The sequence below is a fragment of the Dermacentor albipictus genome, chromosome 3, assembly GCF_038994185.2.
Source record: "Dermacentor albipictus isolate Rhodes 1998 colony chromosome 3, USDA_Dalb.pri_finalv2, whole genome shotgun sequence".
NCBI classification, from domain to species: domain Eukaryota; kingdom Metazoa; phylum Arthropoda; class Arachnida; order Ixodida; family Ixodidae; genus Dermacentor; species Dermacentor albipictus.
In genome coordinates this window covers 95,471,503-95,487,558 of record NC_091823.1, presented here as the reverse complement: position 1 = coordinate 95,487,558, position 16,056 = coordinate 95,471,503, and the positions used below count along the sequence as shown (strand labels likewise).

At 49.3% G+C, this 16,056-nt stretch overlaps 1 protein-coding gene across 5 annotated transcripts in view; it reads right to left on the bottom strand.

Moving 5' to 3' along the window:
• The window catches only part of LOC135902931 (harmonin-like), a 179,010-nt gene that overhangs the window by 81,079 nt on the left and 81,875 nt on the right, over positions 1-16,056 (bottom strand). The window contains exons 2-3 of one of the 5 annotated variants that reach the window (XM_070535803.1): positions 9,063-9,184; positions 3,860-3,933 (exon numbers count right to left, since the gene is read on the bottom strand). In XM_070535803.1, coding sequence (XP_070391904.1) covers positions 3,860-3,933; positions 9,063-9,184 — 196 coding nt within the window. Of the gene's footprint in view, positions 1-3,859; positions 4,213-9,062; positions 9,185-16,056 lie in introns of those variants that run through there. The other 4 variants (XM_070535805.1, XM_070535804.1, XM_070535802.1 and 1 more) reach the window with 4 other exon arrangements.

Genomic DNA, 16,056 nt, shown 5'->3' with positions numbered 1-16,056 from the left:
ATGCGAAGATACAATGGAATACACAAATGTGAAGATACAGCTTGATACAGGGCAAAAAATTGTCACTGGAAACAATGTTCACTGCGCATATGCACAAAACCTCGCAACAAGATATTGAAATATACGCATAAGTCACCAATAAATCTACGTACCTAAGAAAAAGTCACTGTATATAATGCGTCAAACAAGGCAAATGAGCATGTTGCGCAACCACAGATTTACAAATCACAGCACCACCCCCCTCCCTCCACTCCCAAAATGTATTGCGTGCGACGGAAGGCGGCGCGCTTCCTCCCCACTTTTCTCCCTTGCGCACACAAGACTCAGCCACCATCGTCGGCTCACCACCTCCCCTTCCCCCCCGCACGCTTTCACTCGCACATAGAGCATGCGGCGCGCTGTCACGATGTTATCGCCCCTGGCGGAACAATTTATACGGAACATTAGGGCAACGACAGGAATGCGCCTGGAGTCTTCATAGAGCTGCTATCGCAATAATAGAATAGTATTCGGCAACTGAAGAGTCTCGTCGCCCATTACTTTCCGCAAAAGCAGTAAGAAAATCGAACTTTCACCATGCGAAAATTCGCTGCGCCGCAATAATGTCTTCTTTTTTTGTGTGGGCGGGGGGCGGCGAAATAGTATAATGCAAAGGAAAGCATGTCGGCTACAATCGAATGCCTACTTTGGGCACCTAGTGGGGCTACCGAACGATTATCGAAGAAAACGTGTGAAGCTTGGTCCACAGAAAACCATACGCGTACTGCTCGGTATCCTACACCGGCGAGACAAAATTTTCCGGAGAGGTTGCGCTCAAGCGAACGCGTTGCAATCCATCGAGTCCCCGCAGTGCTGGCGGCGAGCGACTATGCATTGTTTTTCTCGTCTGCTAGCCAGAAAGCGTCCCAAACTCTGCCAGGCGAAAATGCAGTCGGCCAGAGAAAAAGGAACGCGCATCCAAGTGCGCCGCGCGGTTATCGATGCACCACGAGAAAAACGCATGCGCTCCGGCTGGATCGGCAGCCCGCGGGTTGCGAGAACAAAAAAAAAAGAATGAAAAAGAAAGGAGAAAGAGGCTCAATATATCCTCGCGAATAAAAGTCTAGGTAGAAAAATAAATAAGAACTTAGTTACAATGGTGGCTTTAGTGTCTTGACATGGATGCTTTGGCGCAGGTGAAAAAAAAAATGTTTATATTCTTTTCTGTGACCTGATGGCACAAATGAACCACCAGAACGCTTTGTCTCATCCGACCTCACTGCTTGCTTTGTAAACTTGTCTGATAGTATGTTGATTTGGCTTGTCTCGTTGTATGGCCCGATGTACGACTTTAGAAAAGTCGATGCACCTTTGGCGTCAATTGTTTACAACAGCATTAAACGCCAAAAGTTTCGGAATCGAAAATCTAAAGCACGACTTTGAAAATGTCAATGAACCTTTCGCATCAAAATGTTATGAGAACTTTACAGCCACAACGTTTCAGAATTGAAATCCAAGCGCTCCGTAGATTCCGCGGCCTCCGCGAGATGCCGAGACGACCCCGCTCGCCTTCAAAACGCCCTTGAAATGTTGTGCCCGGTGGGGCTCCTTGCGTTACGATATGTGACTCCCTATGCATGGGCGTTGCCCCGATATCCAGCCCGATTTAGCAATATTCGCGCTAAAATGTCTTTTCGAGCGTGAATTAAGGACATTCTAGACAAAATCGAGCATGATTTCTGGCGCCGGGAGTTGTTTTGGTCGGCGGCACATGACAGCCCGAAAAAATTTCGGGGGGGGGGCTGAAGCCCCATAAGCCCCCCCCCTGGCTACGCCCCTGCACAGTAAGCTTGTCCCGCTGTTCGAAGTGAAATTCACTGCGAGCTCCATGGTCGGCAATATACTCGCCATAATCGCCTCTATTCCACGTGATCCAGGCCGAAGCCCGGATAGCCTATTATGCTCGATCGTCGCACACACAACCTGAACGCGTATTTGGTGTTTGGCTTGGGATTCCGCGGTGCTGCGCCGGGAAAGTATGTGCTATACACGGATATTTAGAGGCAGCGATTGAAGCGTCACGTGACCATCTGTACAAAGTTGCTGTTCTTCATTAGCAGCGCATCGATTCTTGTTCCCAAGCGGTTACGGAAACAAACAGACGGGTTTTCGACGCGGGCTTCGTCCATTATAATGCTACGAGCAAAACGCTCGGTTTGCGACACCGCTATTTTGTCGAGTTGTCCGCATACGCGCGTCGTAGACCAGTGGGGAAGCTCTATATTTATCCCTGGAAAGTTCGCAAGTATGTCATCTCTTTCCTTCGACAGTTTTCCCAAAGTGGGCAGCCACGCTGCGTTTACCCCGAAAAGACAACCATTCATGTATACGCATTTTCTCGGTCTATAGAAGCGTATGAGCATACGAGCATTACTACAAGCCTGCTTTAGGGCTGAGGAAAGGAATGGAAGGAGGCAGAGTTGAAGTGAAGAAATAGCTATTGACGGGTCATTAACCGAAGGAGTCCGCCAGCCAAACATAATACCCCGAGGAGCGAGCAGCTATATAGGGTCCGCTGCTCCACGCTATACTATAGGCACATACATACACACAAACACGGACAGCCGAGCGGAATGTCTTCGCAAGCTCGCAGATTCGGTTCGGCACGTTCGCACGGCTACCCCCTCTCCGACCCCCCCCCCTCCTACTAGTTTTGTTTTCTGTGCTTTTTTTTTTCTTTCTGTTCTCCGTTCGGCCGCCAAATTGCCAACTTCCGAAACAAAAAGCGCACTGCTGTCGCCGTCGTGGGAAAAGGGGAGAGCATGTTTGGCGCCTACATAAGCTCGCAGTTTCTTAGGGCCGAGAGTTCGACGCTCAGCGAGAAGCGCGGAAGCTCGCGACCGTCTTTTTCCCGTTTTTTGCTCGGCTTCGCTTGGATCTCCGTGCGTATAGCTGCAGCGTGCGTGCTTGCATGAGAACACGCTCGTACTATTTAAGCGGCTCACGCGAGACCGGCGTACTCCAGAGTAGGAGTGCGGAAAAGCCCTTCGCGACGAGAAAAGAGTCGAAACAAAAGATGGTCGCTTTGGTTGGTGTTGTTTTAGAAACAGGACGCGTAATAATGCGCTCGGTGAACCGTTGAGCGCTTATTCTTCCCTGTGTTGCCGTTGTTTCTATACGTAGCACAAGCAGCATAGCGAGTGCTGAGATGAAAAAAGAAAAAAGAACGCCACCACCGCCACCAGCAACAAAAACAAAAATCCAAACAAACAAAGAAGACTGCTTTAAAGCATCGAAGGTTCGGTTCGCCTGGCTCGATGTGACTGAAATCCTTAATTGTCGTTATCAAACAAAGCTCCGCGAAGAATTGCCGTTATCCTGCGGTTCGGAAATATGTGCGATCCAACGAACATTGATGATATCACTTATATCCTCGGTAGAACGTTAGTTTATGCGCTTGAAAGTCTGTAATGGCGCGTCCGGGTAGAAATTTGAACGACGAATACGCGTCCTTTATATACGGTCGCACGTTGCCCACGCTACGGACCCCGAGTACGTAACGCCGGAGCAAGCTTGCAAAAGCAGCCAGCGGGCAAAGCGTTGAGAGCAGATTCCGTTTTATGTCCGCGCTGATACAAACTGGCGGCTTTGTAAACGCTCGCTCTGTTGTATTCATTACACCTCATCAAACCATGTAGACCACGCAAAAGGCTATCGACTGGTTATATAGGCGCTGTAACAGAAAGTACATAACAAATATCCGACGGTACCCCCACACTCTCCTTCAGGTGTTCATCGCTTACTAAATCAATCAAGTACGTTAAATACCATGCAACTCAAATATGCGGCGCACATGCATAAGAACTGTAGCGAGACTCACCCTGAGCCCCTTGTGGTGCGCCTCCGAGCCGCCGGACACCTGGGACACGAAAACTCCGGTGCCGTGTTCACGACCTGAAAGGCACGACGAGGAGGTCGGGTTTGAGGGCTTCGTTGCACTCTTCTTCATCGCTATCCGACACACACGCGGCGGCGACTTCTCGACACCCTGCTGCTGCTGCTGCTGTTGGCCCCGATGGCAACAACACCCCGCACTGGCGCCACAGCAGGCAACGCGAACTAACGCGACGCCGTCGGGGGGCCATCCTTCGACGCGCCTGAAGACGGACATACGGGCCCCGTGCGCGGCCGATACCCGCCACCGCCGCAACTGCACAGACTACACTACACTACATTCGCGTTATCTGTTCCAGCGAAGAGACGGCGTAAAAGGTTCAGCCGGAAGTCGGCACGAGACCACGTGGGCGCGCCGCAGGCCAACGCGGAACCGAAACAACCTCGCCCCGTCGAGGGCCAACTGTTGCTTTCTCGAGCACAGGATTCGCTCGTCCCAGGAACACACTGTCGTCGACGGCACGTAGCAGGTCCGCTGGGTGCCTTGCATCTATGCCTCACAGGACTGGGCGTGCGCGGTTGATGCCGATCCGAAACACTGCAGCCGTTCTCCTATATCTCGGACGATATCGCGCTGAAGAGAAGGGGGTTCGGCTCTTCCCGCCTGCAGGCTGCCGCCGCCGTGCGCTCTCGCGGGTGACTCTTCTTCCCTGACGTGCGGCGAGAGGGAGGAGAAAACCGAAAAAAAGCGGGCCAAACTCGTTTTCTCAAAGGGCATCGACGACGGCAGCTTCGGCGAGCAGCGCATCAGCTCGCTCGCGCGGCCCCAGCTGGCGCTGTGCCTCGATCGGTTGTGGTCACTGCCGTGCCAGCGACGTATACCTCCCGCCCTTGAAGAGGTCGCGAGCAAGACCGTAGGGAGCCGTTCGACGCGACCGACCTCCACGTTCCTCGTCGTCTTCTTCGTGTTGCTTCCTCGACACGCCTCAGTTTGCTTCGATTTTGTTCGCCGCTTGTTTCCTGATATTTTTTTTTTTATACTTAGCGTTTAGATCTTCATGTTGTTGCGATTCGGGATGCGCGATCGCGTATATAGTTTCGGCTCTCCAGCTACGCGGAAAAGTGCACAGCATCTCGATGCCAAAGACTGTCGGGTTTTTCCTCGATCATCTCCGGAGTCGGCGCGTCTGATACGCCGACCGACGTTCTTGTGTTGTCCCGTTCGCGGAGCGTTTCGAGATTGTCTCTAAGCACTTACGAGTAACGCGTTCCTTCTACGAATGTCAGCGTGTCTAAAAAGGGTTGAAAATGTCGAATGACCTGCGGTTGATATCGACGTGAACCAAAAAACGAGGAAGGCTGTGCCTGCTCGTCGCACATGAAATTTTATCCGTAAAGTGCTATTTATCCGTACCCTTCTTTCTGTGTGCTCTCTCTCTCTCTCTCTCTTACAACTTGCTCTCTCTTTCGAAGAATAGCAGGCGTCCAAACATTCACTTTCTCGTGGCTACAACTGCGCGGGGAAGTACTGCGCATAATTAAATCCAACAAAAGAGAGAGAGAGAAAATGATAAAAGAAAGGCAGGGAGGTTAACCAGGACTGAGCCCGGTTGGCTACCCTACACTGGGGAAAGGGAAAGGGGGACGGAAATCCAACAAACGTTTGCTAGGTTGTTTCGTGCACATTTGTTAAACATACAGGTGCGATGGTTATGACAGGTCTGTCGTTTCCTTAGCGCCCCCGATTTCGTCCCTGTTCCTGTATGCGCTAATTCACTCTCGACATTTGGTTCGCACGTATAACGCTTCATTTGCAAGACGCTATATAGCAAGCAAGGAGCGGGCTACCAGGGCACCTCGCATTTCCTGCGGCCAATTGCGTATCTCAGGACTGTCAACAAAGTTTTTCCATCCATCCATCCATCTCGTTCTCCATGGTCTCAGCTATCGTGCCTTCGCCCAGCTTGCGATAGCAATTATAATGGGCGCACTTGTGCGTCATACGTACTTCCGATATGTCTAATGACGCAAAATTTTGCTTGCGATGGCAAGTTATACTTGATGTCTGCATTGGTTCGTGCATTGGTTCGCCTTTTGTATGTCATATGTCTAATCGCGTAACAAAAAAAAAAAGAAAAGGCAGAAAAAGAAGCAACTGTGTGCACCGACATGTCCGATGCAATGACTACCTATCATTATAGCAGAGTGCATGCAAGCTAAATGTCACCACAATTCCGTGCCACAGCAAACAGAAGCACCACTAAAGCGTGAATAATATCTGCATACGCCTTGGTATCACAAGTATACGCCAACGTGCAACTGGAGGGGCGACTGACGAGCAGGAACACGTATACGTCAGTGGTATAAAGTGCGCGAAAGAGACCTCAAGCTGATATCGCAAGTTGTATAGTAAGTGTCACCTTTACGCGGATAGCCTGCATTCCCTGCTTTCTGCAAACGTTCTTTTAATAAAATGTAGGAGAAGAGACTGTACACATTAAAAATAGCATACAATCTTTCCGGCGCTTTTTTTTTTCTTTTCAGGCTTTTGCTTATAACAGATTAGTCGCAGTAGCCACGGAAGTGCTTCCACTAAGTCTAGCAGGCTGCAAGGACCATTGTGCCGTGTGTTTTCTAGTAACAGTGAACTTGCACGTCAACGAACGGGTTATAATTAGAACGGGTTAGAATATCTGTTGAAACGCGTAACTTTTCTGCAATCGTCCGTACAAGCGTACACGATGCTAGAGGAATATATGGTCAGCATTAACTTTCTTTCAATATCAGCGCCGTCGTAACAAGGAAGAAGAGAGCACGTGTAACTAATGTGCGCATTACTGTCCCTTCTCATCTAATGCCACATAAATATTGATACATGCATATTGCGTGTTTCTTGTGGCCGATGCATGCGGGTGCCCCGACAAAGACGACGAACGCTCTCTGGCTCTCTAGCTGTCGGCTGAACTGGCCAGCGCTGCAGTTACCCCTTGTAAATATAATTTGTAAAAAGTCTCCAGTCTCAAGGAGTGTTTGCTTAATGTATACCTTTTGCAGATAGCTTTCAGTTAGTCTATTAGAAGGACGGCGATAAAGAAAAGCAATCGGAAGAAAATACGTATATAGCTCGATGCATACTTTGCTATTTTCACTCCCTTTCGCTGCGACTTGAATATTTGTCATAGACTTATACCTGCTTTACTTTACGGCGGGAAGCCCACAACGGCTAACGCAAATATTGGAAAGCTGGAAAATACAGAACGTGGGCCATAGACGTGTCTCTTTTCTTTATTTCCTTCCCTGCGTGCCGTGTAAGATTAAAAACAATGCAGCAAAATTCTGCCCCGATCTCTTCGACGCTGCGCGGTCTTTCGTTGCTTACAGACTTCCCTGTATTCTCTTCAGTTCGGTTTTCCCATAGATGCGTCACGCTACCCGTTTCACGCGAAATGGGCTCGCCCCCCACCTCTCCCTCCCCCTTTCTCCGCAACCGCTCTCGCGCTGTTTGACGATGGCACGACCTCGCGAGGGCCGCTTGAGACGACAAAGCTGGAACGACGACGAGTGCGGACTCCCTCAGTGTGTGCAAAGAGCATTGGCTTCGTCATCCTCGTCGTTGGCGAGTCTCCTTGCAAGGCCGTGAAAGCAAATGCTTCTTCTTTTATTTTGTTTTTTCCGGTGCCCATCCGAAGGCACTGAGATATGCGTGAGTCATGTCGTCTTCCTCCGTGGAATGCCCCGCACACTGACTCGCGAATCGAGGAAAATAAAAAAGAGCTGGGCATCGAAATTAAAGGGAATGACTATTAGTCCCGCGCATGTGCGGAAGTGGGCGTGCGCATAAAGTGCTTTCGATTGCATCACAAACGAGCGTTGATGACGCTAATGGTTGTCATAAGCTTCGCTTACTATACGCATAGCGGGACCGCTTCGTCCTGCTTTCGCCGTCATTAGAACTGCTTTTTTTTTTTTTAAACGGCTGTTATGTTCAGCGACGAAATCTGTACACTTCCTCCTTCCTTTGAAATGCTCGGCGAGTGTAATGGCCCAGTAGCGCTGCTGAACGGAGTAACGCCTGACGTGGCGTCATCTGTCGAAATACAAACGATCCCAAGGCAAAGCACGCCGGCGTCGCTGTTCAGTGGTATGGAGTTTTGGCCTTCCTACAGACTACGTCACTTCTGGTTACACGCAGGATTGGAAACTATATGGGATATGCTCCAGTGACATGCAGTGATATGCAGCAGTGACTGTGCAAACCATAAAACTTCCTACAGATAGTTAGTCACCAGAGGGGACTCTGGCACTGCGATTATTCAGATACCTCGAGAGTGGTGGATAGTAAAAGTCGTGCTTGTGGCTTTCACTCTGCGCGTTCCTGTGGCGTCATTTATTACACTTATTATCGCTTTAAATTTCCACGCCGTCACATACTTTGCTGATCGCGCCAATGTAATAATTGTCTGCGACCGCGCATAATAAATTCGAATTGTTGCATTTTTAACGCAATATACTGTTGAATAAGTGGTGTCCATATCCACTTCTCACCTACCTCATTCAGACAGTTCCCTTGGAGTAGTGGAAGCGCATCTCGAAGGCAACGCCTTTGCGTACTGCAAGCGCCGGAAGCGATTGCAGGCGCCGGAAACACGTCATTGTTGCCTTGTTTTGGACACCACTTATAATATCAATTTAAAAAGTGCCTGCTGGGTTTTATCGCTCACGGCCAACGCCGACGACACCGGCTTTTCTGCGACACGAGCTCCTTAACGCTGTCGCGTTAAAAGTTACAAGGCCTCTTAAAGACAAAAGGCAAACTTTGGCCGAATCCATATACTGATTATCACTATTCATGCTGGCTGAATCGTCGTGCTTGCAGTTCCCTGGTATAGACTCTAGTGCAAGGGTTCCCTCTAATGTAACTTTTGTAGGAAACTCTGTGCTGCAAGGCATACAAAATAATAACAGTGGCCCTGTGTAAAAATCAGCCGTGGATCATTGCGAACATGCGAAGACAAGTAAACGAATGAACATTGTTCACATTAATAAACATTGCACTATAGGGAGTACAATACTCATATTCATGGTATAGTGTGCCCAACGGTTGCAGGCGCTTCGGTGTTCCCGCTAAATATGACTTAAGGTGACGCATTCATGCATACACGCGCGCGTGCGCATCCACAACCCCTCACCTCCTCGTATGGAGAAGCCAAGAGGAGCCGTCCCCCGCCGCTTGAGCTGGACCATGCGGATTTTGTTGGGCAGGTAACCCTGGTCGGGCGACTCTCCGCTGCTCGATCGGATCAGCTGCGGGCTGCGAGGAGGAGAGAGAGAGAGACGAGCACAACGTCAGGCGGTGTCGTCCTGCAGGGCATGTTGGAATGCGTTCTCAATATGACAGTGCGGTGAATGAACTCGACTGCCCGTCTGAAGGCGTTGAAGGTACACAAACATCGTGGCTTCGTTACCGGGCAACTGACAATCCGAACACTTCGAGATTTAGCACATGTCAAGAGCTGCAAGCTTCCATAAGAACTGCATTGTCTGTAAAAAATCTGTGGCCGAATTCACAAAGCTTCTCACTCGTAAGTACTCCCTGCCGTTGGCCGACCGCCTACGACGATAGCATGCCCAATACCAGGATTGGCAGGAACTGTCTCTTAAGAACGATGTTAGAGTAAGAGATTTTTTTGTGGATACAGGCTCTAGTCCCCGTATCCACACACACACATACACACACACACGCGCGCGCGCGCACGCAATAATATTGCGCTTAAACTGTTCTTAAGCGCAGGAATCAGCCAGTCGTGATGTCGAACATAACAGTATTTTATTTATTTATAAATAAAATAAATAGCGAAGGCGTGCGCGACCATTCAAAAACTGCTCTTACGACTGCTCTTACGAAAAAAAAAAGTCAATTGTAAATATCTGCCCTTCTTCGCGTTCTTTGTTGTTGTTTTCCTACGACTTGTGCTGGCTTTTTTAGTGCACAGCTACCACAACACCAAATATTTCGCCGGGCTATAACCGGAAACGCCTGGTAGCGAGCAACAACGTGAACGTAATCAGCGAAGGGACGCAGGCAACGACACCGGCGATCATATCATCGTGCCTGCCGTGTTTTGTCACTGCGAATATTTCATGCGCTTGCAAATAAACTTCGATTGTGTGGTACAGCGCGAAGCAGGGACAAGGGACGCGAGAAAAAAAACGAGGACAAGCGCTGTACCACACAATCTAAAATGGCGAACCAACTAGCCCAAACCATCACCCTTCTAAGATGCAAATAAACGTCTCCCTATAGCGGGCAACTGCTTTCGAATCTTGTGGAACGATCGAACCAGCCCCAACTTTGTGCCAGGAGAGCGCATGCCGGATGGATCCCCGTCCTTCCGCCGTCATACTTATACTTGCAATTTTTTAGCAATTACTTCCGGCGTCCCCGGTGCCGATAATGTATGTATGCTCTCTTGCAGGGGGGTCTTCACACAGGCTGCCACGCTACAATACGCTGGAGAACGTCAAACTTTGCGTGCCGACGCACTTGAATGCGAAGAATAATAAGCAGTTGTCAGGGGGAAAAAAAAACTAAAGCTTTTTGTTGTCGTTGTTGTTTACTTTCCTATATGGAACAGAGTTCGACCGTGGCGACTACGGCGGGTCGAGTGTTCAGAACATCTCTCAGCGACGATGTATACCGTGACCGCGCTCCGTTTCTGGCAGGTTGCGAGGGGCACCCCATAATCTCCGATCAAAATTCCTTTTTCCGCGCTCGACCGACCTTCATCGTGACACATCTGACGCGTAAAGAAGACAGGAACTAGGAGGTAAACAAACAAACAAACAAACAAACAAACAAACAAACAAACAAACAAACAAACAAACAAACAAACAAACAAAGCCACTGATTTCGGCCAGAATCGAAGCGTGTGACGTGTACACAGAAGCCGCGCTCGTCATCAGCGCTGCCCCAAAGGTGAGCCTCGGGAGAACGGAGAGGCAGCCGCGGGCGGCGAGAGATTCAGCGGCCCGAATCGGGAGCCCCGGCTCGTCCTGCTTGCGGATCGCGAGACCCGCCCCTTTTACGTTTGGGTGCACCTTCCTTTGTGCAGTGGCCGCGCATCAACGTAAAACGAAACACGTACATAACGGAGTAGAATCGACACCAAAGTCGACTGTTATATATATATTTTTCCGGCTGTCTCCTCCGGTGCGGTAAAAGCCGCTGTTGTTTCATTTTTTTTTTCATTATATTTGTTCTGCGGCGACAGGATCCTTGAGCCATATTTCGTTGGCTCTGTCGCAGCTATCGCCAACGCGCGTGTGATCGTCATGTTTAAAGAATTTTTCAATTAAATTCGAGAGTTTTGCGTGCCAGAAACACGAGATGATTGTACAGGGCACGCCGTATAGACTCCGGATGAATTTTGACCACCTGGGAATGTTTAACGTGCATCCAATGCAGGGTACACACTAGCGTTCTTGCATTTCGCCCCCGTCAAAATGCGGCCGCCGTAGCCAGAAATCGATCCCACAATCTCGTACTTAGCAATGGCATGCCATAGCCGCTAAGCCACCGCGACGAGTCATGGCCGTGTTTCCTTCGCAGTAAACAAACAAACAAACAAACAAACAAAAATGCATGTATCCAGCAATCTCACATTATCATATAAGAACCCATATCAAACAACAGTTCCTATGAGATTATTGCATATGGGACAAGCATGACGTTCTTTTTTTGGTGATTTTTTTCCCTTCTTTTTTTTTCTCGGATTCATTCCCTCGCGCTCGATGTGCACGACAGGTCGTGTCTTCTTCGTTCTCTTCGTGATTAACATCGTCTTCGTCAGCACGCCAGCTACCACTGTTCTATAGGTGTCACTTAGGGTGTCCGCTCCATTTGGCACCTTCGAATTCCCTGGTCGTCTGAGGTTTTCCCTGACTGTCTTTAAAAATCCCTAGCCATTCTACGATCCCGGAGGTTTAGGCGGAAGAAAAAGCTTGTGGTTAAGAGCTCGCCAAGTTACTATGACAGCCCGTATTTTTAAATAACCGCTAACCAGCAAGCTGTAGATCATATGAGGTGCACTGTCAGATTTGACTGAATTAGGTGTTTCACGATATTCCAACCACACAGCTGCAGGCTCAGGTTCACAAAACCAGCAAGGCACGATTATATGCGGATTGCGCAGAAGGAAGGGGGAGGGGGGGGGGGGTAGTTGAGACCTTAGCTTGCCTCAATCTGGCATAATATACCAGCAGCAATTGTAGGTAACAATTTTCCTGATTCAAAGCAACCAGGGTGAAAATTCTTAGTTTTTTTCCCCCTGAATTTTCCAGCAACGACTAATCCAAAAAAAAAATCAAGGTTTTCCAGGTTTTCCCTGATGCCAGACATTCTGTAAAGGTTTCAGGCGGCCCTCAACAAATAGTTTTTATTGTTTACTCGCCTATAGGAGCTACGTAAATGGGGCATACCAGATGACCATGGCAGAACAACTTATATCCGCGACAGGACATTTACTATGGAACGCACCAGCCGTCGTTGTCTGGCATTGGTGCAGAACGAATCCTTGGGCAACGACAGCAGAAACACTTCGCTTGGCCACCACGTTGCGTCCACGTGCACCACTGTTGCGTTTGGCAGTACGCGTACAGACGGTCATTAGTATGCATATAGTAAACAACGTGACCTACGTTGAACTATGCGTTCACAATCTCTTGTGGCGAAAGGAAAAATAAAAGTGGGGAAATAACGGACGTCGCTGCAGTGTACAACAACTAGCTCACCGAAAAGGTGTTTTTTTTTTTTTGCCAAATTTTACTTAACCTGGCCACCGAGAAAGGGACGCACTCAACCCGTCTATCGTCTGCTGCCGTTCTCAAGACTTCTGGACGTAGATACAATTAAATATCGCTGCGACTCCGCAGCTACAATAAAATAAAGCGTTCTTACACAAACTCAACCACAACTAATGCTTCAATATAAGTGAATACCAAATGTTCCAGAGCCTGGCCCGAAAGTTAGGTGAACGTATAAACGCATCATCTATACATATCTACACCTACTATGCAAGCAAGGTCGTGCCACATACAGCGCTCTTGCCAGCGGCCCAAGAATTTCCGCATTTCCCAACATGCACCAGTTTCAAGCACATCGGATAAGCAGAACGTATTCGTGTAGAACGCCGAAGGCATCTTATTTCCGAAGGGCGCTTGTCATATCCAACAAGCTCTCGCGGCCAGCAATCCAGTTGGCACCGCCCTCAGAGGTCGTCCCCGCCGATAAAAGCGACATTCGCGCCACAAACTGACCGTTTCCGCACGCTCTGCCAAGGCATTTAGGCCCGAGGGATACGGCAGTGGACGTTTAGGCATCGCATCCGCGTGTGTTGTGCTGCAGTTCGGCGCACCACATGTTACGTATATATACCGACGCCGCCACTATGAAAGGGAACACGTATAACTCCTGTCAGCGTGCCAATCCGCCCCTATATACCTCACAGCTGTTTGCTGAACAGTTCTCGCATTGAAGAATTCCCTCCGTGGAACTTTTTCATTATTATTATTTCAGAGCACGCGCGAGGAAAATAACCGGCCTTGAAAGGCAAACCGTGGTTTTCTCACTTTCGCATTGGCTCACCACGCAAATGTGGGGGAGCAATGAAAGCGTCCTACTTGGTATGCGAGGTATACGTACACAAACGAAGAAAACGGCGAAGTTACTTTCACTTCGTCGCCTATATGGGCTTCCTCATATTTTTTTTTTTATTCGTCGGAAAAGCGCGGCGCATGCATCGCGCGTATACGCGGCAAAACAACACTTGCCCGAAGAACACTATCGCACGCGCGCGCGCGTGACTTTAGTTTCGTTAGAAAAGCATCTTGCACAAGAACAAGCCAAGAAGAGCGCAGACGTCTTCTGCAGCTCTTGGCGCGCGCGCGGCAGCAATGGCAAACAAGCGATGCTATCTAAAGCCGCGCACGCAAGGTGAAACTGCGATCCGACTGCGCGTGGTGCCAGCGAATACGCCATCAGTAGAGAGAGAGAAAGAGAGAGAGAGAGAGAGAGAGGGAGGGAAGCGGCGAGGGAAAAGGAAAAACAATTGGCTTTGCCGGACGTGAAAGCAATGGCGACGGCTGAGCTCAGCGAGACAAACAACGTTCTAATCTTTCAGCGAAGTATAGAAACTCTATAGTGTATCGTTATTGCGAAATGTATGGGACAGCAAATGCGCCGGTCAGCCTATGGTTGCGAAACGAAAAATCTTAAAGGCCCACTAAGGGGGAAGAGGACATCGAAGAAGACATTAGAGCTGAATATTAAATTAAGCTGCGGACGTTCTTTTTTTTTCTTTTTTTTTTCAGTTTTCCGTCCCGGATCGCCCAGGTTTGCGCGAGGCTCTGCTTACACTAAATAAGCGTTGGCGTATACGCAGCGTTTCGGGGCAGTCTGCAGGACAGAGCGGGGCGACAAATCCAATCTGTAGTAGTAGGCTACATTTTTTCATTACAAAACCGGCCACACTCAGCGTTGGATGAAACTTGGTAGGCCGGCCATGAAAGAGCTAACGTGAGAGACTAGTGCAGGAGGAAATACTGTTATAGGCTAGCTGGTATTTATATCTTAACCGCATATATTGTAACGCGAAGGCCCTCTTTGTGATTGTGCCTTCGCGCTACAGTATGACTTAACGAGGGACTAGTGGCGGCGCCGGCCTGAAAGTTACGTGACCAGTTCCCCATGACGTCACAAGTAGCGTTTGCGCGCCTCTAATAAAGCGTTTACCGGCAAATTAGGAGGACAACGATGAGTTCTAAAATGAGCTCAACGTTGAAAGCTTTGAGAACAGTGTCTGTGGTGTGTGCGTGTGTGTGTGTGTGTGTGTGTGTGTGTGTGTGTGTGTGTGTGTGTGTGTGTGTGTGTGTGTGTGTGTGTGTGTGTGTGTGTGTTGTGCCATTACCACAAGCCCGGATTCCGAATCTGCAAGATGCAGAATTTATCCTGCGAGCGCCCAAATTCTCCCTTGACAAGTCAAGATGCTGAGCCGTCAGGCAGCGGTGTCCTGCGGAGAAGCATCGGCGGGCAGCATGTTCAAACGTGTCAGCAAGTGCCAGACAGCCCGGCGCCGCACCTCCTTTTGCCTGGAGGTCACCGCGCGCGCGAACTTTGAACCGTATGGCCAGCGCGGTCGCTGGTTGGACCTCTCGGACGACCGTCGAGTGCTGACTTTGTATTGGGCCGTTTGAGTGACAATGGTTCTCGGGGAGTGTAAAGCTGCGAGGCGGCCGCTTGCTCGAAAACCGGATCCGCCGACCCACCGGGAGCTGAGTGCCGCTCTCGACTGGGGTGAGATGTGTCACGCGTTTTCGCCGGACGTCGCCGTGCGGGAACAGTCGCGTTTGCTGTGAGATCTTGGCCCCAGCGCCGATCCGTTCATGTCCTGTATAATGATCTGTATATAGTGTATAAAGTCCCTTTTGTTATTCTCATCGACGCCTGGCTCGGAGTTTTCGCTACCAACGCTCTGTCACGAAACGGGTGACGAGCGCTACGGGACCACAAAGTCGTAATAGTGGTGCAGCGGTGCAAAGTCGTAACAGTGTGTGTCTGCGCGCGCCAAAACTTCATAAATACGATAAAATATTTTAAGATCAGTGACGTCACAGTGACGTCCCGGCGGTGATGTATCGGTGCGCACCGCAAAAGGAGGAAGGTTTCGTAATAGTGACATGTTAGTATTCAACCCTTTTATGTCAAATGAAATAAAACAGTTTCGAAATAATACTTTGCCAGACAGAAGTAATTTAGTGATGCCCTGATTGGGCACTTTTACTATAGCCACACCTGCTTCTTGTGCACTCTCTCTCTCTCTCTCTCTCTCACGCACACACACACGCACACACACAAACACACAGAGATTATTTTATTTTCGAACCAAACTAGTTTTGTTTGCTCCAGTCACAACGCACACATTCCGTAGCTGGGCACTGTATAGGAGAAGATATTGTACATGAAAAATAACTTTTGAGGGGTCGAAAGACGGCATCTGTAAACTGTTACTTTTCCTTGCCGCATCCGCAGCCAATTCATGGTTCTTAAACAGCGATCAAAACTACCTCTGGCTTTCCTTTATCGGATGACAGCGCTACTCAGCGAACGAATCTCGGCTCAAACCGTTG